Source organism: Prionailurus bengalensis, chromosome C1, assembly GCF_016509475.1.
Source record: "Prionailurus bengalensis isolate Pbe53 chromosome C1, Fcat_Pben_1.1_paternal_pri, whole genome shotgun sequence".
Classification (NCBI taxonomy): Eukaryota; Metazoa; Chordata; class Mammalia; order Carnivora; family Felidae; genus Prionailurus; species Prionailurus bengalensis.
In genome coordinates this window covers 190,168,136-190,195,374 of record NC_057345.1, presented here as the reverse complement: position 1 = coordinate 190,195,374, position 27,239 = coordinate 190,168,136, and the positions used below count along the sequence as shown (strand labels likewise).

Sequence of the window (27,239 nt, the reverse complement as noted above, 5' to 3'; positions counted from 1 at the left end):
TGCTTTGTTATTATACCCCACTTTCCTCCATCCTCACCTTCTACCTTAATCATTGGTCTTAGTAACTTAGGAAACAGGCATAGGACTGGCCAAGAAGAAAAATAAGGTTGCTCATATCAATTTGTTGATATTATACAAACCTGCCCCTGAAAATAGTTTTCTTTCAAAGAAAGAATAATAATTTTCTTTCAAAGCTACTAAACTTACTCTCTGATGTTTATTGGTCATGTCCTCAGTTACACATGGTAGAATTGTGTTTAAGCAGTTTTCAATCTGTCAATATAACCACATATGGAAAAAGTACATTTTATAGGTCAACAGCACTTTTCATGGATCTGAGGAAAAAATCACGATGGCTTCAAGGGAAGAATCTTAGTCTGTTTGACTCCAAAACAACAAAGATTCTTAAGATTTCCTCTTAAAAGCTGAAATGCCAGAATACCTGGATGGCTCAGCTGGCTAAGGGTCCAACTTTGGCTCAGGTCATAATCTCATGGTTTGTGGGTTCAAGCCCCACGTTGGGCTCTGTGCTGATAGCTCAGAGCCTAGAGCCTGGAGACTGCTTTGGATTCTGTGTCTCCCTCTCTGACCCTCCCCTGCTGTCACTCTCTCTCTCAGAAACGAATAAACATTGAAAAAAAAACAAAACCAAAACCAAACAGTTGAAATGCCACCTTGATCTGAACTTAATTATATTTTTCTTTGGATAAAAGAGTAATTTCATTTCTTAAATGCTCTTTGTAACACCTAGACTTCTATGACTTTAGCAACTCAGATGTATAAATATATAAATTACTGTTTTGACAAATGGATGAGGAAGTAAAGCCATTTTTAAAGCTGAAAAGAATAACAATACCTGCAAAGGGGGAAAAGAATGACAAAAATCTGTGCTTACATTCTGAGTGAGAAGAATATGAATGTTCCAGCTGTAGAAAACATTACTGGTTCATAATATATTACATGAAGAGAACATTATGTATAACAAGTCTGTAAAAAGTATATGTGGATACAAAAGAACAGAAGCATCTACCTCAGAAGCTTAATACTGGCTTACTTCAAGTAGTGGGACTATATAGGTGACTAAGTTTGTTATTTTTGTTTCTGTATTTCCAAGATTTTTCTACAGTAAACTTATATAATTTTCATAACAAAAATAGAACATTTTGTTTTTAAAATATGTAATATTTTAAGAAGACAAACACATTTTTACATAGGGTCTATAAATAAGATAGAATCTACTTATATAAAAAAAATGGGACTGCACATTTGTGGGCCAGATATAACAGTATGTGAGTTTTTCATTTTTCCCATGCACAGAATTAATTCTGTCTTGAATTTTATTAGCACGAAGTGTGGAAGAATCCTTTCTTTCCATAAAAAATGTGTGTTGTGCTGGTGTTTTTAACAATAAACTTATTAACATTTGAAAAGAATGCAGATCAGGGGCGCCTGGGTGGCTCAGTCGGTTAAGTGTCCGACTTCAGCTCAGGTCACGATCTCACGGTCCTTGAGTTCGAGCCCGAGTCGGGCTCTGGGCTGATGGCTCAGAGCCTGGAGCCTGTTTCCGATTCTGTGTCTCCCTCTCTCTCTGCCCCTCCCCCGTTCATGCTCTGTCTCTTTCTGTCTCAAAAATAAGTAAACGTTAAAAAAAACAAAATTAAAAAAAAAAAGAATGCAGATCAAAATCAGGTAATAAATAGTTTTTAAAAATCCAAAAAGCTACAAAATTTGAGTCCTGCTTAGTGTCATGTTACTAGCCATGAGTAACACTGAGGCTACTATAATTTCAGTCTTTGATAAATACAAAGGGTCAAGTAAGAACAGTGAATGGATAACCTATTTCATACATAATTAACAATATTTTTATTTTAAAAAAATCCTCTAGAAGATAATTTATTTGTAATGTTTTAAGTTAGCCATATAACCATGGATAAAAATGTGCTTATTCAGCTGATTCTTTTATTTTCGTTGACTCAAACCAGTAGTAATTAATACATTGGCTTGTATATTGGCAATATACCAATTCCTTGACCCTTTGGCTCAACTACTCTGTTTTTGCCTTGATGATTGCTGATCAGGTCTCACTTGCTTTAAAATACAACTTACCTCAAACTGATTTTACTGACACTTGGTTTACATATCAATTGCCTACTCTAACTTTCCACTGCCAGTTTCCAAACCAATCAAGGTACTGGGATAACAAAGGAAAATATGGATACACACAAAACCATAGAAAATGATAGGTGGGAACTTAACAGTGTGCCTTTTTGGAAACAACATGATGCTGGAAACTAAGAATACATTTCACTTAAAGTTTTGGAATTTAAATTATTCCATAAATTAGATATTTTTGGCAGAAATAAAAGCTGCATCTAATTACTTAAATTCTATCTTAACCACTCCTAGCTAGTTCTAAAATGTTGGCAATCTGACCATAAACACAGCATAAAATAACTCAATAACTAGGGTACAATCTTGAAACTAAAATTACAAGTGGAATTCAGCAGTGTCAAAAATAAACCCATTTGCAAATAGTTATCATTTTTCTTCCTTTCCTCTCTATCTGCACTTGCCATATTTCCTTCAGTTGTTGTCTTAAAAGAATTCTCAAGAACAATGTAACCAGAAAAGGTGGACAAAACTATAATGCTATCAATAAAACAGTATTAAATATAAAACTTATCAGTGTAAATAAGTAAAATTTTGAAAGATACTTAAAGTGTTTAAAATAGCCCCCAAATTCCTTTACTTACTAGTTGGACTAACCCTTTTTTCTAAAATTTTAATAGCTATTTCCTCCTCTAAGAATAGTTTATTCATGTCTTTTGACCATTTTTCTATTATGTTTTCTCACCAATCTGTAAGAGCTATTTATATATCATATGGATATTATCCCTATCAGATGTTTTGCAAATTATTTTCATCCATGTTTTGTTTTCTTTTTAATTTGGTTTTGTTTTTTTGGTTAGTGCTCTCTCATTTCCTAATCATTGAAGTTCATTATATTTAGTACATGACATAATAACAACAAAGTAGAATTCAGTTGTTTCCCCAAATGAGAATTGGTGAAGTAATATAGTGCCAGTAATACTTCCAGCCAAACAAAAGAAAAGACAAGCCTCAATCTTAGTTTGTCCCTTAGGAGAGGCGCTTCAAAAACACATTCAAAAACAATGGTAGTAGTTTCCAAATGATTTAGAACTGCTCAAAATGATGATCCTTGTATAAGTCATGAAATGAACAGTATTGTCTGGGGAGGTATAAAAATAAGCAAATACAAGGTAGGTTACTCAAACCTACTAATAACGACTAAACACAAACTAATTTATACTCAGAAAATAAAAATCTTAACCCAAGAAATAACATAATGGGAAGTTCTTATTTTCCCCCATTAAAATGATTTACTGGAAGTATGAAAAGAAGTTAGGATTATGTTTCCCTTTTATAAATATTTAGAAAACATGACTTGCCAAAGTGTGCAAAAATAATGTCTCTCTTCAAGAATATTAGAGATTTTAAAAAAGAGCATTAGAGATCAAAGAAAAATAATATGAAGATAATGGCATAGAAAGTGATAAAACAGGGGCGCCTGGGTGGCGCAGTCGGTTAAGCGTCCGACTTCAGCCAGGTCACGATCTCACTGTCCGTGAGTTCGAGCCCCGCGTCAGGCTCTGGGCTGATGGCTCAGAGCCTGGAGCCTGCTTCCGATTCTGTGTCTCCCTCTCTCTCTGCCCCTCCCCCGTTCATGCTCTGTCTCTCTCTGTCCCAAAAATAAATAAAACGTTGAAAAAAAAAAATTTAAAAAGAAAGTGATAAAACAAAAAAGCAGAGAGCTTCCCATTAAAATTATCATTATATTGATATAATAAGAATCAATGTATATCATGAATTAAGAAAATCTGATATACAAAAATCCAAATTTACATAATGAAGTACTAGTATGTATTTATATTCCACAGTATTACTTAGTTTATAAAAGGATTTAATACAGATTTTTCTAAACCATCATTTTCCTCCAGAAAGCTGAATGTATAAAATTTTAATATCTCTTTGAGACAGTGATCCAAGCTTCTTCCTTGGATGATGTTACCAGTTCATACTTAGTTTCAATAACTTGTCCCTCCACAGAAAGTAGGTGCAGCCTTCTCACCAATACACTCAGAAGTACTGTGGTCACCATATATGCAAACCTAGACAGGAGGAAAGTCAACCAATTACTAAAGATGAACAATTACATTTTTATATAATTATACATAATTATATAGGTTGCTTATTCTCCTCAGCAGTAATCATCAAAATTCTAAGTATAAAATTTGGCATCTTTCCTTTTACTTTCCTTTCTCTATCACCCACCTCAACTCTGGGCATTCCTGTGTGCCTGAGAATCCAAGCAAGGAGAAAGTTTTCATTACTGACTCGTCATCAAACCGGTCTGGATCAAATCTAAAAAGAAGATTTGGGCAGATCAAAACAGCTCCACTGGCATCTTACTTATTTGTACTATAAAAACATAGATAGGTATCTAACAAAGTCTGAAAAATGTTAAAAATAAAAACTGCCGTCAAAATTGTATTTCAATTTCACCTATTATGTTCTCAAACTATTAAACATATATTGAGTCTTTTTCTGCTTAATTTATTATTTCTACACAATAGATACAAAATACATTTCTCTGGAATCAGCAAGGGATGAAAGTGTAACTGGGTGTACATCATTTTATGAGATATAAGGCTAAATCATACAAAATCACATAATGAATTATTTAAATTTAAGAGCATTAAAAACATCTGTTACATAAGACCATCTCATCAAAATGTGAAGCATCTTACAATGTCTCTACAATTCAAATGTATTTCGTGGGGTCCTGTGTGGTTCAGGCAGTTAAGTCCCTGACTCTTGATTTCGGCTCAGGTCATGATCTCACGGTTGAGAGATTTAGACCCAAATCAGGCTCCTCGATGACAGTGCAGAGACTGCTTGTGTTTCTCTCTCTCTCCCTCTCTCTCTCTCTGCCCCTCCTCCGCTTTCTCTCTCTCTTAAAACAAAACAAAACAAAACAAAACACACAAGTGTTAAAAGATCTAAACCACGGGTGCTTAGCTGTTCAGCTGGTAGAGCATGGGACTCTTGATCTTGGGGCTGTGAATTCCAGCCCCACGGTGGGTGTTGAGACTACTTAAAAATAAATAGAGAAATAAAAGACCTAAACCATACTGTGGGAAAAAAATAATTCTGCTTTCATTTTCTTTTAAAAAAGTGTAAATTATGTTTCACAATTGGAATATACCAGACTTACATTACAGTCCATGTAACAATTATATCAAATTAAATCGGCTTTTCCTTTCTTTTAAAGTTTTCTTTTTTTTTAAGTTTATTTATTTATTTTGAGAGAGAGAGACCACGAGAGGGGAGAGGCAAAAAGAGAGGGGAGGGAGAATCCCAAGCAGGTTTTGTTTTGTCAGTGTAGAGCCCAATGTGGGGCTCAATCTCATGAACCATGAGATCATGACCTGAGCCAAAATCAACAGTCCAACGCTTAACCGACTAAGCCACCCAGGCACCCCTCCTTTTTTTGTTGTTTTTTTTTTAAAGTTTTTATTTATTTATTTAAATAATCTCTGGGGTGCCTGGCTGGCTCAGTTGGTGGAGCATGCAATTCTTGACCTCAATGTTGTGAGTTTAAGTTCCATGTTGCATATAGATCTTACTTAAAACAAAATAAATAAAATAAAAAATTTATAATTAAGTAATCTCTACACCCAAGGTGAGGCTCGAACTCGTGACCCTAAGATCAAGAATCACATGTTCTTCAGACTGAGCCAGGCAGGCACCCCAATTAGCTTTACCTTTTATAAACTATCTTAAAAACTGAGACCCTAAATTTTTACCTGAAGGTATCTACATGTTTTTATTTTTTAAATTATTTTATTTTTTATTTTTATTTTATTTTTTTTAAATACCCGGTTTCTATTTATTTTTCCCCTCTAATGTTTATTTATTTATTTTTAAGAGAGGCAGAGCACAATTCGGGGGGAGAGGCAGACACAGAATCTGAAGCAGGCTCTAGGCTCCGAGCTGTAAGCACAGAGCCCAAGACCAGGCTCAAACCCATGAAGTGTAAGATCACGATCTGAGCTGAAGTTGAACACTCAAACAACTGAGCCACCCATGCACCCCCTGTTTTTAATTTTGAGAGAGAGAGAGAGAGAGAGAGAGAGAGAGAGAGAGAGCGTGAGCACATGAGTAGGGAAAAAGGGCAGAGAGAAAGAATCTTAAGCAGGCTCCATGCTCAGCATAGAGCCCAACATGGGGCTCAATCCCACGATCCCAGGATCATGACTTGGGCTGAAATCAAGAGTCAGATGCTCAAATGACTGAGCCACCCAGGTACCTCTATGTGTTCTTAGATTTTAAAAAAGAATAAAACTTGATTTTTCCAATTACTTTATAAAACACCTCACAATTTTTACGATTAAGAATAAAATGAAATCCAAACTAAAAATAGTTTAATCCTAAATACTGAGGGATTTTGGTTTTTTTAGTTTTCAGTATATTTGACAAATGTTATGTATTTAAAGTATACAATATGATCTGATATATGTACACATTTTGAAAGAATTCCCACCCTTAAGTTAATTAGCACACCCCCCACAATACAGAGTTACTATTTTGTGTCTGTGTGGGGAGAACACTTAATTTCTACTATCTTAGCAAATCTCAATGACACTATACAGTATTATCAAACATGGTCATCACATTATACAGGAGATCCACAGACCTTACTCATCTTATAACTGAAAGTTTGTACCCTTTTACCAGCAGCTCTCTTTCCCCTACCACTACCTGCAGTCCCTGGAAAGGACCATTCTACTCTCTGCTTCTATGTGTTTGACCTTCCCCCTCGCCCCCCTCCATATTACACATGTAAGTGCTACAATGCAGTTCTCTGTCTGGCTCATTTCACTTAGTATTATGCCCTCCAGGTTCATCCATGTTGCACAAGTAGCAGGATTTGCTTCTTTTTTAGGGCTCAATAATATTCTACTCTATCTATACAGGTATATATAGAGAGAGGAATATATCTACATATATATATCTATATATAGACATACAGATATATAGATAGAGTGGACTATTCACTTCTTTATCCATTTACCCACTGACAGACACTTAAGTCATTTTCATACTTGTAAATAATACTGCGATATACGTAAGTACAGATATCTCAAGATGACAACACCATTTCTTCTGAATATATATGCAGCAAGTGGCACTTCTGGATGATATGGTAGTTTTATTTTTAATTTCTTGAAGAATACCCATACTATTTTCCACTGTGGTTGTAGCAATTTACATTCACACCAACAGTATACAAGGCTTCCCTTTTATCCACATCCTTGCCAGCATTTGTCATGTCTTACCTTTTTGAATCTCAACATATGTGAGATGATCTCTCACTGTGGTATATATTTGCATTTTTCTGATGAGTGATGTTAAGCACCTTTTCATGTACCTCTCAGCCATTTGCATGTCTTCTTTGGAAAAATGTCTATTTGGGTCCTTTGCCCATTTTTAAAATTGGGTTATTCTTTTTCAGCTATTGAATTGTATGACTTCCTTAAATAGTTTTATTAAGCCAATATTGGATGTGTGGTTTGCAAATACTTTCTCCCACTCCATAAGTTACCTTTTCATATTGTTGATGGTTTCTTTTACTATGCAGCTTTTTATTCTGATGTAGTCCCATATATTTATTTTGACTTGTGCTGCCTTTGCTTTTGGTGTCAAATCCAAGAAACCACTTCCAACATATACGTGAAGAATCTTACCCCTTATGTTTTCTTCTAGGAGTTTTAGGGTTTCAGCTATTACACTTAAGTATTATTCCATTTTGAGTTGTGTTTGTGCATGGTGTACGTTAGGAGTCCAGTTTTATTCTTCTGCATACGAATATCCAGGTTTCCGAGAACCATTTATTGAACAGACTATCCTTTCCCCCATTGCTTATTCTTGCCTCCTTTGTTAAAAAATAACTGACCATACGGGCCCCTGGGTGGCTCAGTTGTTTGAATGTCCGACTTCAGCTCAGGTCATGATCTCACAGCTCGTGAGTTCGAACCCCGCATCAGGCTCTATGCTGACAGCTCAGAGCCTGGAGCCTGCTTCGGATTCTGTGCCTCCCTCTCGCTCTGTCCCAACCCACTCGCATTCTGTCTCTCAAAAATAAATAAACATTAAAAAAATTTTTAAAAAATGACCACATATATATGGGTTTATTTACGGACTATGTGTCTATGCGTCTCTGATCTGTGTTTTTATGCTAGTACCACATTATTTCGATTACTAAAGCTTTATACTATAGTTTGAAATTAAGAAGTATAATGCCTCCAGATTTACTCTTCTTTCTCAAGACTGCTTTAGCTATTCTGGGTCTTTTGTGGTTCCACACGAACATAAGGATTGTTTATTTCTTCTGTGAAAAATGACCTTAGGATTTTGAAAAAGCATTTAAGGTTTTATTTTTAAGTAATCTCTATACCCAATGTGGGGTTCAAATTTACGAACCTGAGATCAAGAGTTGCACACTGCATTGACTGAGCCAGCCAGGCACGCCGATATTAGGATTCTGAAAGGAATTGTCTTGAATCTGTAAATCATTTTGGCTACTAAGGGCACTTCAACATTATTCTTTTTTTTTTTTTTTTGTAGATTTATGTTGCCATTATTATTATTATTTTATTGTCAAGTTAGGTAACATACAGTGTAGTCTTGGCTTCAGGAGTAGATTCCCATGATTCATCACTTACATACAACACCCAGGGCTCATCCCAACAAATGCCCTCCTCAATGCCCATTACCCATTTTCCCCACCCTCCAACCTCCCACCCCCATCAAGCCTCAGTTAGTTCCCTGTATTTAGGAGTCTCTTATGGTTTGCCTCCCTCTCTGTTTGCATCTTACTTTTTGCTTCCCTTCCCCTATGGTCATCTGTTAAGTTTCTCAAATTCCACATATTTGTGAAATCATGGTATCTGTCTTTCTCTGACTGCCTTATTTCACTTTCAACATTATTAATTACTGCAATCCAAGAACATAGATTATCTTTCCTACTTCAACTATTTTCATCAATATTTTAGTTTTCAGTATATAGATCTTTCATCTTCATTGAATTTATTCCTAAATATTTTACTTTTTGATGTAAATGGGATTATATCATTTCTTTCTGATAATTCATTGTTGCATATAGAAATGCCACTTATTTTTGCATATTGATTTTGTGTCATGCAACTTTACTGAGTTTATTATTTCTAACAATTTTTGGCAGAATTTTTAGGGTTTACTATATATAATATCATGTCATCTGCAAATTGAGACAACTTTACTTCTTTCTGATTTATTTATTTTTAAAAAATTTTTTAATGTTTTATTTATTTTTGAGACAGGGAGAGACAGAGCATGAACAGGGGAGGGTCAGAGGGAGACACAGAATCTGAAACAGGCTCCAGGCTCTGAGCTGTCAGCACACAGCCCGACGCAGGGCTCGAACTCACGGACCTCGAGATCATGACCTGAGCCAAAGTTGGAGGCTTAACCGACTGAGCCACCCAGGCGCCCCTACTTCTTTCTGATTTAGATAACCTTTTTAAAAATTTCTAATTGAAGTATAGCTGACATGTAATATTGTATTAGTTTCAGGTGTACAACATAGTGATTTGACAATTACATACATTATGAAACGCTCACCATAAGTATAGTTACCATCTGTCACCACAGAAATTATTAAAATATTATTGACTTATATTCCCTATGCTGTAGATTCCATCCCCATGACTTACTTATAAATCTAAGTCTGTATTCTTAATCCCTTTCACCTTCTTTGCCTATCCCCTCCCAACCCCAGCAACCACCAATTTGTTCTCCGAATTTATGAGTCCATAACTATTTGTTCTATTTTTTTAGGTTCCAATTACAAGTAAATATCATTTGGTGTTTGTCTTTCTCTAACTTATTTCACTTAGCATCATACCCTTTAGGTCCATTTATGTTGTCACAAATGGCACGACTTTACTCTCTTTAACTGCAGAGTAATTTTCATTGTGTACATACACTACATCTTCCTTATCCATTCATGTATCAGTAGACATTTGGGTTGCTTCTACGTCTTAGCTATTGTAAATAATGATGTAATAGGGGCACCTGGGTGGCTGAGTTGATTAAGCATGTGACTCTTGGTTTTGGCTCAGGTCATGATCTCATGGTTTATGGGAACAAACCCTGTGCTGGGCTTTGTGCTGGCACCATGGAGCCTGCTTGGGATCCTCTCTCTCTGCCCCTTCCCTGCTTGCTCACTCTCTCTCAAAATAAATAAACTTAAAAAATCTTTTAAATATTGCAATAAACATAGGAGTGCATGTATCTTTTCTTTACGAAAATTAAAGGATTGTTAATTTAATTTATTAAATAATTTTTAAATATAAATTTAAAATTTTAATTCAGTGTAGTTAATATACAGTATTATAATAGTTTCAGGTGTACAATACAGTGATTCAACAACTCCATATATTACATAGTGCTCATCAAGGTAAGTGCACTATTAATCCCCTTCATCTATTTCACCCATCCTCCTCACCTTCCCTCTGGTAAAAATCTGTTGGTTCTCTACAGTTAAGAGTCTAGTTATTGAGGGTGACTGGGTGGCTCGGAGGAGTGTCTGACTTCAACTCAGGTCATGAACTCACAGTTCCTGAGTTCGATCCCTGCATCTGGCTCTGTGCTGATAGCTCAGAGCCTGAAGCCTGCTTCAGATTCTGTGTCTGCCTGTCTTCCCTTCCCCTGCTCACACTCTGTCTCTCTCAAAAAAACAAAACAAAAAAACAAAAAAGAAAACTCTAGTTTTTGGTTGGTCTCTTTTTCTTCTCCTTTGTTCGTTTTGTTTCTTAAATTCCACATATGAGTGTATACTGTATGTCTCCCTCTGGCTGACTTATTTCACTTAGCATTATACTTTCTAGATCCATCCACATTGTTGCAAATGGCAAGATTTTGTTCTTTTTATGGTTGGGTATTATCACATCTTCTTCTTCTTTTTCTTTTTTTTAATTTACATCCACATTAGTTACATATAGTGCACCAATGATTTCAGGAGTAGATTCCTTAGTGACCCTTATGCATTTAGCCCACCCCTCTTCCCACAACTCCTCCAGTAGCCCTCAGTTTGTTCTCCATATTTATGAGTCTCTTCTGTTTTGTCCCCCTCCATATTTTTATATTATTTTTGTTTCCCTTCCCTTATGTTCACCTGTTTTGTCTCTTAAAGTCCTCATATGAGTGAAGTCATATGATTTTTGTCTTTCTCTGACTAATTTCACTTAGCATAATACCCTGGAGTTCCAACCACGTAGTTGCAAATGGCAACATTTCATTCTTTTTGATTGCCGAGTAATAATCCATTGTATATATATAACACATTTTCTTTGTCCATTCATCCATCAAGGGACATTTGGGCTCTTTCCATACTTTGGCTATTGTGGATAGTGCTGCTATAAACATGGGGGTGCATGTGTCCTTCTGAAACAGCACACCTGTATCCCTTGGATAAATGCCTAGCAGTGCAATTGCTGGGTCGTAGGGTAGTTCTATTTTCAGTTTTTTTGAGAAACCTCCATAATGTTTTCCAGAGTGGCTGCACCAGCTTGCATTCCTACCAGCAGTGCAAAAGAGATACTCTTTCTCTGCATCCTCGCCAACATCTGTTGTTGCCTGAGTTGTTGATCTTAGTCATTCTGACAGGTGTGAGGTGGTATCTCATTGTGGTTTTGATTTGTATTTCCCTGATGATGAGTGATGTTGAGCATTTTTTCATGTGTTGGTTGGCCATCTGGATGTCTTCTTTGGAGAAGTGTCTATTCAGATCTTTTGCTCATTTCTTCACTGGATTATTTGTTTTTTGGGTGTTGACTTTGATAAGTTCTTTGTAGATTTTGGATACTAACCCTTTATCTGACAGGTCATTTGCAAATATCTTCTCCCATTCTATCAGTTGCCTTTTCATTTTGCTGATTGTTTCCTTCGCTGTGCAGAAAGAAGCTTTTTATTTTGATGAGATCCCAGTAGTTCATTTTTGCTTTGGTTTCCCTTGCTTCCGGAGACATGTCGAGTAAGAAGTTGCTGCGGGCAAGATCAAAGAGGTTTTTGCCTGCTTTCTCCTCGAGGATTTTGATGGTTTCCTGTCTTCCATTGAGGTCTTTCATCCATTTTGAGTTTATTTTTGTGTATGGTGTAAGAAAGTGGTCCAGGTTCATTCTTCTGCATGTTGCTGTCCAGTTTTCCCAGCACCTCTTGCTGAAGAGGCTGTCTTTATTCCATTGGATATTCTTTCCTGCTTTGTCAAAGATTAGTTGGCCATACGTTTGTGGGTCCATTTCTGGTTCTCTATTCTGTTCCATTGATCTGAGTGTCTGTTCTTGTGCCGGTACCATACTGTCTTGATTACAGCTTGGTAGTACAGCCTGAAGTCCAGGATTGTGATGCCTCCTGCTTTGGTTTCCTTTTTCAAGATTGCTTTGGCTATTCGGGGTCTTTTCTGGTTCCATACAAATTTTAGGATCATTTGTTCTAGCTCTGTGAAGAATGCTGGTGTTATTTTGATAGGGATTGCATTGAATATGTAGATTGCTTTGAGTAGTATCGACATTTTAACATTTGTTCTTCTTATCCAGGAGCATGGAATCTCTTTCCATTTTTTTTTTTTGTTGTTGTTGTTGTCTTCTTCAATTTCTTTCCTAGGCTTTCTATAGTTTTCAGTGCATAGATTTTTCACCTCTTTGGTTAGATTTATTCCTAGGTATTTTATGGTTTTTGGTGTAACTGTACATGGGATCGATTTCTTGATTTCTCTGTCGCTTCACTGTTGGTATATAGGAATGCAACCTATTTCTGTGCATTGATTTTATATCCTGCAACTTTGCTGAATTCACAAATCAGTTCTAGCAGTTTTTCAGTGGAATCTTTAGGGTTTCCCGTATAGAGTACCATGTCATCTGCGAAGAGTCAAAGTTTGACCTCCTCCTAGCCGATTTGGACGCCTTTTATTTCTTTGTGTTGTGTGATTGCAGAGGCTAAGACTTCCAATACTATGTTGGATAACAGTGGCGAGAGTGGACATCCCTGTCTTGTTCCTGACCTTAGCGGGAAAGCTCTCCCTCTTTCCCCATTGAGGATGATATTAGCGTTTGGGTCTTTCATATATGGCTTTTATGATCTTGAGGTATGCTCCTTCTATCCCTACTTTCTTGAGGGTCCTTATCAAGAAAGGATGCTGTATTTTGTCAAATGCTTCCTTGCATCTATTGAGAGGATCATGTGGTTCTTGTCCTTTCTTTTATTGATGTGATGAATCACATTAATTGTTTTGCAGATATCGAACCAGCCCTGCATCCCAGGTATATCCCACTTGCTCGTGGTGGATAATTTTTTTAATGTAGTGTTGGATCCGGTTGGCTAATATCTTGTTGAGGATTTCTGCATCCACGTTCAGCAGGGAAATTGGTCTGTAGTTCTCCTTTTTAGTGGGGTCTCCGTCTGCTTTTGGAATCAAGGTAATGCTGGCTTCATAGAAAGAGCTTGGAAGTTTTCCTTCCATTTCTATTTTTTGGAACGCCTTCCTTAAATGTTTGGTAGAATTCCCCTGGAAAGCCATCTGGCCCTGGACTCTTGTCTTTTGGCAGATTTTTGATTACTGATTCGATTTCCTTACTGGTTATGGGTCTGTTCAAATTTGCGATTTCTTCCTGTTTCAGTTTTGGTAGTGTATATGTTTCTAGGAATTTGTCCATTTCTTCCAGATTGCCCATTTTATTGGCATATAATTGCTCATAATATTCTCTTATTATTGTTTGTATTTCTGCTGTGTTGGTTGTGATCTCTCCTCTTCCATTCTTGATTTTATTTGGGTCCTTTCCTTTTTGTTTTTGAACAAACTGGCTAGTGGTTTATCAACTTTATTAATTCTTTCCAAGAACCAGCTTCTGGTTTCATTGATCTGTTCTACTGGTTTTTTGGTTTCGATGACATTAATTTCTGCTCTAATGTTTATTTCCTGTCTTCTACTGGTTTGGGGTTTTATTTACTGTTCTTTTTCCAGCTCCTTAAGGCATAAGGTTAGGTTGTGAATTTGAGATCTTTCTTCTGTCTTTAGGAAGGCCTGGATTGCTATATACTTTCCTCTTATGACCGCCTTTGCTGCGTACCAGAGGTTTTGGGTTGTAATGTTATCGTTTTCATTGACTTCCATGTACTTTTTAATTTCCTCTTTAACTGCTTTGGTTAGCCCATTCATTCTTTAGTAGCATGTTCTTCAGACTCCAAGTATTTGTTACCTTTCCAAATTTTTTCTTGTGGTTGATTTCAAGTTTCATAGCGTTGTGGTCTGAAAATATGCATGGTATGATCTTGATCTTTTTGTACTTACTTAGGGCTGATTTGTGTTCTAGTATATGTTCTATTCTGGAGAATGTTCCATGTGCACAGGAGAAGAATGTATATTCTGCTGCTTTAGGATGAAATGTTCTGAATATATCTGTTAAGTCCATCTGGTCCAGTGTGTCATTCAAAGAAATCGTTTCCTTGTTGATTTTTTGATTAGATGATCTGTCCATTGCTGTGAGTGGGGTGTTGAAGTCTCCTACTTTTATGGTATTACTATTGATGAGTTTCTTTATGTTTGTGATTGATTTATATATTTGGGTTCTCCCACATTTGGCACATAAATGTTTACAATTGTTAGGTCTTCTTGGTGGATAGACCCCTTAATTATGATAAAATGCCCTTCTGCATCTCTTGATACAGTCTTTATTTTAACGTCTAGATTGTCTGATATAAGTATGGCTACTCCGGTTTTCTTTTGTTGACTATTAGCATGAAAGATGTTTCTCCATCCCCTTATCTTCAATCTGAATGTGTCTTTAGGTCTAAAGTGGGTCTCTTGTAAACTGCAAATAGATGGATCTTGTTTTATCCATTCTGTTACCCTATGTCTTTTGATTGGAGCATTGAGTCCATTAATGTTTACAGTGACTACTGAAAGATATGAATTTATTGCCATTTATAATGCTTGTAGAGTTGGAGTTTCTGGTGGTGTTCTCTGGTCCTTTCTAATCTTTGTTGCTTTTGGTACGTATGTATGTATGCATGCATGCATGTATGTATTTATCTTTTCATCTTTTCTCCCCTCAGAGAGTCCCCCTTAAAATTTCTTGCAGGGCTGGTTTAGTGGTCACAAACTCCTTTAATTTTTGTCCGGGAAACTTTTTATCTCTTCTATTTTGAATAACAGCCTTGCTGGATAAAGAATTCTTGGCTGCATATTTTTCTGACTCAGCACATTGAATATATCCTGCCACTCCTTTCTGGCCTGCCAAGTTTCTGTGGGTAGGTCTGCTGCAAACCTGATCTGTCTTCCCTTGTAGGTTAGGGAATTTTTTTCCCTTACTGCTTTCATGATTCTCTCCTTGCCTGAGTATTTTGTGAATTTGACTTTTGTGATACGGTATTTTGTGATATGCCTTGTTGATGGTCGATTTTTGTTGAATCTAATGGGGGTCCTCTGTGCTTCCTGGATTTTGATGTCTGTGTCTTTCCCCAGGTTAGGGAAGTTTTCCGCTATGATTTCCTCACATAACCCTTCTACCCCCATTTCTGTCTCTTCCTCTTCTGGGACCCCTATGATTCTGATGTTGTTCCTTTTTAATGAGTCACTGATTTCTCTGATTCTTAAATCGTGCTCTTTTGCCTTAATCTCCCTTTTTTTTCTGCTTCATTATTCTCTGTAAGTTTGTCCTCTATATAGCTGAGTCTCTGTTCTGCCTCATCCAGCCTTGCTGCTGCGGCATCCATCTGTGACTGCAGCTCAGTTATAGCATTTTTTATTTCATTCTGACTAGTTTTTACTTCTTTTATCTCTGCAGAAAGGGATTCTAATCTATTTTTGACTCCGGCTAGTATTCTTATTATCTTGATTCTAAATTCTGGTTCAGACATCTTGCTTATACCTGTGTTGGTTAAATCCCTGGCTGTCGTTTCTTTGAGCTCCTTTGGGGTGAATTCCTGCTGAATTCTGTGCTTCAGGTTGTGCAGATTGTTGTGTTAATCATCCAATCAGTTTTCTAGGTGTGCAGGATGGTTTAGTGTTGGTCTGTCTGTATTTCATGGACACAAGACACACAAAAAACTTTCATGCTGTTCCACCATCTTGGCTCCTCCAATCTATACCACATCTTCTTTATCTATTCATCTATTGATGGACACTTGTGCTGCTTCCATACATTGGTTATTGTAAATAATGCTGCTATAAACACAGGAATACATATATCCTTCTGAATTAGTGTTTTTGTATTCTTTGGGTAAGTACCCAGTAGTGGAATTACTGGATCATAGGGTATTTAGTTCCTTTTTTAATCTTTTGAGGAACCTCCATGTTGTCTTCCTCAGTGGCTGTGCCAGTTTACAGTACCAACAACAGTGCAAGAGGGTTTTTTTTCTTCTCCACATCCTTGCCAACACATGATGTTTCTTGAGTTTTTGGTTTCCACCATCCTGACAGGTGTAAGGTGATATCTCATTGTGGGTTTTGATTTGCATTTCCTTAGGATGAGTAATGTTAAACATCTTTTCATGTGTCTGTTGGTCACCTGTATGTCTTGTTGGGGAAATATCTGTTCATTTCTTCTGCCCATTTTTAATTTTTTTTTTTAATTATTTTTTTAATGTTTATATTGAGAGACAGAGAGTGTGAGCGGGGTGAGGGGCAGAGAGAGAGAGAGAGACGGACAGAATCCCAAGCAGGCTCTGCACTGTCAGCACAGGAGACTGACCTGGGACTTGGTCTCACAAACCGCTGAGGTCATGTCCTGAACCGAAATCAAGAGTTGCATACTTAACCAACTGAGCCACCCAAGTGCCCCTTCTGCCCATTTGTTGGTTATTTGGGTTTTGAGTGTTGAGTTGTAGAAGTTCTTTACATATTTTGGATACTAACTCTTTATCAGATATGTTATTGGCAAATATCTTCTCCCATTCAGTAGGCTTTTAGTTTGTTGGTTGTTTCCTTTGCTGTACAGAAGTTTTTTATTTTGATGTAGTCCCAATATTTTACTTTTGTTTTTGTTTCCCTCACCTCAGAAGACATATCTAGGAGGACCTGCTACAACCAATTTCAGAGAAATTACTGCCTGTCTCTCTTCTAGAACTTTTATGGTTTCAGGTCTCATATTTAGTTCCTTAATCCATGTTGAGTTATTTTTGTGTATGGTGTAAGAAAGTGGTCCAGTTTTGGGACACCTGGGTGGCTCAGTCAGCTAAGGGTCCTACTTCGGCTCAGGTCATGATCTTGCCGTCCACGAGTTCGAGCCCCGCATCAGGCTCTGTGCTGACAGATCAGAGGCTAGAGCCTGCTTCAGGTTCTGTGTCTCCCTCTCTCTTTGTCCATCCCGCACTCACGCTCTGTCTCTCAAAAATGAATAAACGTTAAAAAAATGTTAGAAAGTGGTCCAGTTTCATTGTTTTGCATATAGCTGTCCAGTTTTCCCAACATCATTTATTGAAGAGACTGTCTTTCCCCACTGTGGGTATTCTTACCTCCTTTATTGTAGATTAATTGACCACATAAGTATGAGTTTATTTCTACCTCCAATTTTGTTTCATTGATCAATGTGCCTATTTTTGTGCCAGTATCAAACTGTTTTGATTATTACAACTTTGTTGTAACTTCAAATCTGGGATTGTAATACCTATAGCTTCGTCTTCTTTCTTAAGACTGCTTTGGCTATTTTGGCTATTCATCATTCCATACAACTTTTAGGATTATCTATTCTAGTTCTGTGAAAAACACTACTGGTATTTTTTTCAAGAATAAAAAAAATTGTTTTTAATGTTTATTTATTTTTTGAGAGAGCAAGAGAGACTGTGAGTGGAGAAGGAGCAGAAAGAAAGAGGGAGACACAGAATCCAAAGCAGGCTATAGGCTCTGAGCTGCTAGCACAGAGCCCAAAAGGAGGCTCAAACCCACAGACCATGATATCATGACCTGAGCTGAAGTCGGATGCTCAACCCAGAAAGCCACCTAGGCACCCCGCTTTGTAAAGATTTTTTTATTAAATTTTTTTTTTCAACTTTTATTTACTTTTGGGACAGAGAGAGACAGAGCATGAATGGGGGAGGGGCAGAGAGAGAGGGAGACACAGAATCGGAAATAGGCTCCAGGCTCTGAGCCATCAGCCCAGAGCCCGACACGGGGCTCGAACACACGGACCGCGAGATCGTGACCTGGCTGAAGTCGGATGCTTAACCGACTGCGCCACCCAGGCGCCCCTGTAAAGATTTTTTTTAAGTAATCTCCACACCCCACATGGGGATTGAACTCACAACCACGAGATTAAGAGCCGCACACACCACTGACCAAGCCAGCCAGGTGTCCCACTACTGGTATTTTGATAGGTATTCAATTGAATTAGATTGCTTTGGGTAGTATAGGCATTTTAACAGTATTCTTCCAGTCCATGGGCATGATACACCTTTCTATTTATATATCTTCAATTTCCTTCATTAGTGTCTTATAGTTTTCAGAGCATAGGTCCTTCAATCCTTGGTTAAATTTATCCCTAGGTTTTAGTTTTGTTTTTTTGTTTTTTTTAATGTAATTGTAAATCGGATTGTTTTCTTAATTTCTCTTTCTGGTAGTTCATTATTAGTGTACAGAAATGCTACAGATTTCTGTATATTAATTTTGTATCCTGAAGCTTTACTGAATTTATTAGTTCTAGTAGTTTTTTGATGGAGTGTTTAGGGTTTTCTACATATAATATCATGAGATGTGCAAATAGCAACAGTTTTATTTCTTCCTTACCAATTTGGATGCCTTTTATTTATTTTTCTTGTCTGACTGCTGTGGCTAGGGCTTCCAGTACTATGTTGAATATAAGTGGTGAGACTGAACATCTCTGTTTTCTTTGTTTTTTTAATGTTTATTTATTTTTGAGAGAAAGAGACAGAGCATGAGTGGGAAAGAGGCAGAGAGAGGGAGACACAGAATATGAAGCAGGCTCCAGGCTCTGAGCTGTCAGCACAGAGTCTGATGTGGGGCTCGAACTCATGAGCCATGAGATCATGATCTGACCTGAAGTCAGATGCTTAACCGACTGAGCCACCCAGGTGCCCCTGTCTTGTTCTTGATCTTAGAGGGAAAGCTTTCTGTTCTTCACCACTGAGGATGATGTGGGCTGTGGGTCTGTCCTATATGGACTTTATTATGTTGAATTATATTCTTTGGCTACTCGAGGCCTTTTGTCATTTCATACAAGTTTTAAGATTACTTGTTCTAGTTCTGTGTAAAATAATATTGGTATTTTGATTATGGATCACACTTTGTCAATGTGAAAGCAGTCAAACCCCTTCCAGATAAAGACTGAAATATGGGCATTTGCCCACCTCCTTTGGATTGAACTCTGGGAGCTAGCCACAGTAAGTACCTGCATGCCTATTAAAAACTACTTCTTTGTTTGCTATTATCCTATGGAAATTATGAATACAAGAACCCAAGCTATCACAGGTAATTTGGGGCATATCCCTCAGATAGCAGCTGTAAAAGTTAGGCCACTAAATGTGTGCTAAGGGAGAGTCCTCTGACGTGGTTTTATTGTTGGGGTGAATTGGAAGTGGGGTTAGGTCATGCCCACTTGCTCCCCTAGGTTTCAGGAAGGATCATGGCCATTACAGGGAGATGTGTGCTAACTAAAAGCTAGACCCTCAGGCAGCAGCTTCTAAAATTTTCAGTCAAACTCCTTCCTCTGTGCTGAGCCCTAGAGGAAAAGCCACAGCAAGTGCTATGCTCCCATTGTGCACCTTTAAGAATTGTTTCTTGGAGGTGGGGGGGGGGGGAGCCTGCTTCTGTGGTATAAGCCTGTGGGACTCATCAACACAAGCCCTGGTGGCTTTTAGAGCTACATGTTTTGGAAACCCAAATCTCAGGTGAGAGTCTTCAATTTGGGGCAGTAAGAGTACAGTCCAAACCCTTTGATCCTCAGGGAGAAGCTGGCAGTTGGGGGTTCCCTCCCAATTATATGGCACTGGGCTGGGGGTAGGTTTATGGTAAGAGTGTGCCTCATCCTTTCCTACACGTTTTAATGTGGATATTTTCTCATTTGCCCCATTGTGTTGGAGTCACTAAGCTAGTTTCTGGATTTCTCTCAGAGGGATTTGCTCCATGAATGGCAACATTGAGTGCTGCCATGTTTCTGGAGGGAAATTCAGGAGCCTGCTATGTCACCATTTGGTCCCAGTCCACACTGAGGTTTTGACATTTGTCTTCATTCTTTTCAGCTGAGAATTTTGTAATAGTCTAGTTTTTAAAGTTGATAGTATTTCATCCTTTACTATAGAGTAGTATTTACATTATTGTCCATTAAAATCATAGAATTTGACCCGGATTTTCTTGCTCTGACATATTGCCAATATGGTAACAGTAATAATGTATTTCTATGCATTTATTTTTATAAATAAATCATATCCAGACATTTTTCTATAGGGAGAATGTGTTAACATCAGTTACTAAAAAAGAAAACTTCTAAAAACCATAATGAACTACTGAGAATCCCTGAAAAACAGCCTGGCAGTTTCTTACAAAACTAAACATGCACTAGCCATATGACCCAGCAATTGCACTCTTGGGCATTTATCCCAAGGAAATGAAGCCTTATGTTCACATAGAAACCCTTACATGAATGTTCAAAGCAGCTTCATTACCAAAACAACTCAAATGTTCTCCAGTGGGTGAAAGGTTGAACAACTCTGGTATATCCATATAATAGAATACTATGCAGTTCTAAAATGATAGGAAACATATTACGTTGACCTCAAGAGCATTAGATTTAGGGACACCTGGGTGGCTCGGTCACTTAAGTGTCCAACTCTTTAAATTCGCTTAGAGGGGCGCCCGGGTGGCTCAGTCGGTTAAGCGTCTGACTTCAGCCAGGTCACGATCTCGCGGTCAGTGAGTTCAAGCCCTGCGTCGGGCTCTGTGCTGACAGCTCAGAGCCTGGAGCCTGTTTCAGATTCTGTGTCTCTCTCTCCCTGACCCTCCCCCGTTCATGCTCTGTCTCTCTGTCTCAAAAATAAATAAACGTTAAATAAATAAATAAATAAATAAATAAATAAATAAATAAATAAATAAATTCGCTTAGGTCACGATCCGAGGGTTGTGGAACCAAGCCCCGTGTCAAACTCCATGCTGATCATGGAGATCGCTTAAGATTCTCTCCCTCCTCTCTCTTTGCCCTTCCTCCTGCTCACACTAGCGTTCTCTTTCTCTCTCAATAAATAAATAAACCTTAAAAAAAAGTGATAATAGGAGAGACAAAGAGAAACAGATAGCAGATTCATGAATGAAATAGTGAACAGAAGATATAAAGAGAAAGCAGTGGCTTTCTTATGTTATATCACTGTCACATATTAAATTTTCTCCTCAAAATTTAGAAAAGGAATGCAAAACATGCAAACACATGAGAATCAATAATCACAAGGATAAAAAAAGATATTTCATACTTGTGTGGTAATGGCCAAGTACTGGGATCCTGAAGTACCACACCAAGGGCATAAAGAACAAGAGTCTGCAAAAAAAAAAATTACTCTAGTTAGTAAAGGTCTAACAGAGATGAAGTGACTGCCAGAAAGCCGACTCATCCTAATTGCTCTTTTAATACAGATAATGAATACAGAATAAAAATAGAAAGTAAAAGAAGAAAACACAGGCCATTATTTTGATGATTTTATAGTGGGGAAGGCCTCCCTAAGTTTGTCAAAATCTGGAAGTCATAAAGGAATAACAGATTTAACTATGAAAATTTAAAACCTGCATCCAGTTAAAACAAAACAAAACAGACCAAAATCACCAGTGAAAGATAAATAATAAGAAACACATAATAAGTGTTTAATAAATAAAATAATAAGAAAAACACATTTCCCATATAATTGACAGTTAGTATGTACAATACACAAAAAGACATTTAAGCTTACTAGAAGAAAGAGTAAGTTAGAAGCACGTAATTCACAAAAGAAGAAATACAAACTGTTAAATATGCATGAAAAGCTGCTCAATCATTCCAATGATCAGGGAAAAGCAAATTAAAATAATGATATAGTATGTCATATAAGAAATGTGTAAAAAGTTCATAAATCCTGAAGTGGTAAGGATATGGACAGAAAAAGCATTCTCATACACTGTTGCTAAAAATATAAACTGCTTTTTAGAGGGCAACTTAAATTTAATATACATAAGCAGTTTGACCCCAAAACTCTTATTTCTAAGGCTCTCTCTACTCAATACCTATACAAGTATACAGTTTGTAATAACAAAACAAATGATGTCAATCTAAATTTCAACCAATGGAGACTGCTTAAATAAACTACATAACACACTCATACAATGGAATGAATACTCTACATCCATTAAAAATAATGAGTTGGATCTGTATTAAACACCAGTTGTACTAATAGTCATGATACACTTAATTAAAGAAGCAAATTAATGAAGGATATATGAAAAACAACCTTTCACATATAAATTCAGTTTTTACAATACATACATATATGGGGGCGCCTGGGTGGCTCAGTCGGTTAAGCGGCCGACTTCGGCTCAGGTCATGATCTCACGGTCCGTGAGTTCGAGCCCCACGTCGGGCTCTGTGCTGACAGCTCAGAGCCTGAAGCCTGTTTCAGATTCTGTGCCTCCCTCTCTCTGACCCTCCCCCGTTCATGCTCTGTCTCTCTCTGTCTCATTCTGTGTCTCCCTCTCTCTCTGCCCCTCCCCTGTTCATGCTCTGTCTCTCTCTGTCCCAAAAATAAATAAACGTTGAAAAAAAAAATTAAAAAAAAAAATACATACATATATGTATATTACACACACAGAGGAATATACATACATAGAAAAAGATCTACAAAAATACTTTAGTATTAATAGTAGCACACATGAGGAAGGAAGCCTTTCTATTATTTAGACTTTAAAACAGCATATGTTATTATTATTTAAAATAACTGTGTCCTTCATTTATTTATTATTTTTAAAAAAAAAATTTTTTTTTTCAACGTTTATTTATTTTTGGGACAGAGAGAGACAGAGCATGAATGGGGGAGGGGGAGAGAGAGAGGGAGACACAGAATCGGAAACAGGCTCCAGGCTCCGAGCCATCAGCCCAGAGCCCGACGCGGGGCTCGAACTCACGGACCGCGAGATCGTGACCTGAGCTGAAGTCGGACGCTCAACCGACTGCGCCACCCAGGCGCCCCGCTTCATTTATTTTATTTAAGTTTATTTATTTTGAGAGAGTGAGTGAGCACAAGTGGGGGAAGGGCAGAGAGGAGGACAGAGAGAAAGAATCCCAAGCACGGTTAACACTGTGAGTGCAGAGCCCAACATGGGGCTTGAACCCACGAACCATGAGATCATGACCTGAACCAAAGTCAGACACTTAACCGACTGAGCCACCCAGGTACCCCGTGTCTTTGATTTAATAACAGGTATAATTTATTGGACATTTTAGACAATACAATTTAAAAATACACACTAAAAGAGTTGAAAAGAACAACTAGATGAGTTAGTAAGTATAACAAATATTTCCTACCTCTCTAGGAATAATAAATTTGTCAACCTTTCCTTCAATATCTTGAAGCCGGGCAGAAACTGGAGTCAGTTTGGCAGTCCGAACTGTTTCACAAAGTACTTGCCGACAATATCTGTTTAAAAAAAACACTTTTACAGATTTTTACTCTGGGAGAGGCAGTTTGAAATGTACATACATTTTAAAATGTCATTCAACAACTTTAATAATCTTCCTAATTTGAAATAGTCACATCATAATTCTAATGTGTTTTAAAATAAGTTATGTATTAGAGGTATATAAAGTCCAGGTAGGTATAAATTTAAACAAATGAAAACAACTTTAAAAGTACCAGAAGAAAACTCAAAACAGTTATTTTTATATTTGAGTGCAAAAATCCTTTATTTTTAAAATAAAATAAAAATAAAAATATTGACACGACAGAAATCATAACGAAAAATACAAATAATCCAAGTATGAAAATGTAACATATTTGAAATTGTAAGTACAACTGAAAAACAACCAGGAAAAATATTATCACAATGCGTAACAGCTCTTTAAAAATCCATAATTATTGGGGTGTCTAGGTGGCTCACTCAGTTAAGTGTCCAATGCCTGACTTCAGCTGGAGTCATGATCTCATGGTCATGAGATAGAGCCCCAATGGGGGCTCTGCACTGGGCATGGAACCTGCTTGAGATTCTTTCTCTCCCTCTGCCCCACCCCAGCTCGTGCTCGCTCTCTCTCTATCTCTTTCTCCCTAAAAAATAAACAAAAAGAGGTTAGAATGGGAGAGAGTCAAAGCATAAGAGACTGTTAAAAACTGAGAACAAACTGAGGGTTGATGGGGGGTGGGAGGGAGGAGAGGGCGGGTGATGGGTATTGAGGAGGGCACCTTTTGGGATGAGCACTGGGTGTTGTATGGAAACCAATTTGTCAATAAATTTCATAAATAAATAAATAAATAAAATAAACAAAAATTTATAAAATAAAAATAAAAATAAAAATAGATAATGAAAATCATCAAACACCCTGACAGAAATATGGACAAACATAAAAAGTAATTCACATACAACAAAATACAAATGTCCTGCAAACATATGAAGTGATACTCAACCTCTTTAATGGTGGAAAAATTGCCAATTATAGCAAATTAAAAAAAGTTTTTAACGTTTATTCATTTTCGAAACACAGAGACAGAGCATGAGTGGGGGAGGGGTAGAGAGAGAAAGAGAGAGGGAGACACAGAATCCAAAGCAGGCTCCAGGCTTTGGGCTGCCAGCACAGAGCCTGACGTGGGGCTCGAACTCACAGACCGTGAGATCATGACCTGAGCCAAAGTCGGATGCTTAACCAACTGAGCCACCCAGGCACACCTATAGCAACTTTTTTCTTACTTGACAGATCAGCAAAGATGAAATAGAATGACATTAGACAACACTAATAAAAAATGGGGAAAAGAAGGGTGTCTGGGTGGCACAGTGGGTTGACTTTCGCTCAGGTCATGATCTCAGGGTTCATGAATTCAAGCCCCATATCAGGCTCACTACTATCAGTGCAGAGCCTGCTCAGGATCATCTTTCTTCCTCTCTCTCTCTGCCCCTCCCTGGCTTGCACTCTCTCTCAAAAATAAATATGTTTTTTAAATGGGGAAAAGACATTTATATCCAGTTGTTGGAAATATAAATTGGTACACCCTTTCTGAAGGATAATTTGGCAATGTATAAAAATATTAAGTGTACAACACAATTAGAATAAAAGCTAAAATGTATTGAAATCTTATCATAAGCCAGTTCTATTAAATATTCTCTATGCACTACCTCACTTAATCCTTATTTAAACCTCATGGATGCTATTATTATTTTAATTTTACAGATTTTTAGAAATGAGGCTATTTTTTTTTTTAGTTTTTTTTCGATTTTTTTTTTTATTGAGAGAGAGAGAGAGAGAGACAGAGTGCAAGGGAGGGGCAGAGAGAGAGAGGGAGACACAAAATCCAAAGCAGGCTCCAGGCTCTGAGCTGTCAGCAAAGAGCGCAATGTGGGGCTGGAACCCATAAACCACAAGATCATGACCTGAGCCGAAGTCGGATGCCCAACAGACTGAGCCACCCAGGCGACCCATAAAATGAGGCAATTATTTAAGATCAACACAGCAGGGAAGTGGTGTCAACAGAATTCAAACCTAGGTCTGTCTTAGTCCACAGCCCCTTATCGTAAATGCTAAGTTACTGTATATATCCTTCAATAATAATCTCACTTCTAGGACTTTATTAATAGAAACAATTGGAAATATTAACAAAAATACAAGTGTAGGAAAGTTGGCTGTTTATAATGTCTAAAAACAACAAAAACAAAGGAGGCAAATCCTTCCTTTCCTCTTTGAACAAGTATTTATTAGGTACCTACTACATTAGAAGCACCATGTTAGATACTGAACTACAACAGTGAACAAGACAGACACCCACAAAGGGACTCAAAGTCTAGTTGGTAGGGAAAGAGAAGGAGGTAGGGACATCAAGGATGACAATTTAAAAAGCATACTAATGGTTATGATAAAGGAAGTTCAGGGATTTGGATAACATATGGCATAGCAGGAGCACCTAACTAAAGAAAGGACTTTGCAGAGAAATAAGCATTTTAGGCTGAGACCTGCCAGGGGGGAAAAAAAAAGGCGTTAGCTAGAAGACAAAGGAAGAGAGAATCTAGACAAAGGAGTAGTCTGCAAAAGCCAGAAGATAAGAAAGACTACTGCAGCTTTGCAGAAACAAAAGAATTTTAGTATAGCTAAATCCTAGATATGAAAAGGTACAAATAATAAGAGAAAAGATGGGAGAAGAATACAAAGCCCAGCTCTTAGAATGCCTCATAAGCTACACTGGTGAGTTTAAATGTTATCTTAGGGGCAACCAGAAGTCACTGAAGGCTTTTAAATTAGGGAGTCATCTGCCCAGATGCTGACTCCCTAGGTATAGAAAAATCACTAGCACAGTAATTCTCAACATTAGAATTATCTGAGAAGCTTTTGAAAACTGATGCCTGGAGATGGTTGGTATAGAATTGGTCCTAGGTTATCTGTATGTTTAAAGCACCCAGTGTTTACAGTGTGTAGTCACAGCCTCCAGTAGCAACTTGGAAAATGGACTGGAGGGGACCAAGATCCAAGGCTGTTGAAATATCCCACGCAAGTTGATGGTGGTCTGAGTAGAGTGGGGGCGATGAAAAGAATTAAAATCAAACTTCCAACTAAAATGTGTTTGGAAAGTACAAACAACAAACCTAATAACTGATTGGATGTGGTGGAGTTATACATATATAAAAACACTGTCCATAAAATATTTAGAGAAAAAATTAAATTTACAGAAGATTTATATTTTTATATTTTAAAATATTTTGAAATTTTTTATTTTAAATATATATGTATATATGCACAGAAAAAGCTGGAAAAATAGTAAAAATAGTTAACAGTTGTTATCTCTTAAGTGTACACTTACAAAAAACTTTCACCTTCTACTTCATACACTTCTGTATTATAAAAACTTCAAAAGACAATTATGTATTACTTTCAAAATGAAAGGTTATGAGGAGCCTAGGT

The 27,239-nt window shown here is 37.3% G+C and overlaps 1 protein-coding gene across 1 annotated transcript in view; it reads right to left on the bottom strand.

Moving 5' to 3' along the window:
* Positions 1-3,954: 3,954 nt before the first annotated feature.
* The window catches only part of LOC122481668 (cytochrome P450 20A1), an 82,186-nt gene continuing 58,901 nt past the window's right edge, over positions 3,955-27,239 (bottom strand). Inside the window, exons 10-13 of the mRNA XM_043577537.1 lie at positions 23,670-23,781; positions 21,595-21,659; positions 4,354-4,443; positions 3,955-4,190 (exon numbers count right to left, since the gene is read on the bottom strand). Of these exons, the coding sequence (XP_043433472.1) occupies positions 4,040-4,190; positions 4,354-4,443; positions 21,595-21,659; positions 23,670-23,781 (418 nt within the window). The 3' untranslated portion in view covers positions 3,955-4,039. The remainder of the gene's footprint in view (positions 4,191-4,353; positions 4,444-21,594; positions 21,660-23,669; positions 23,782-27,239) is intronic.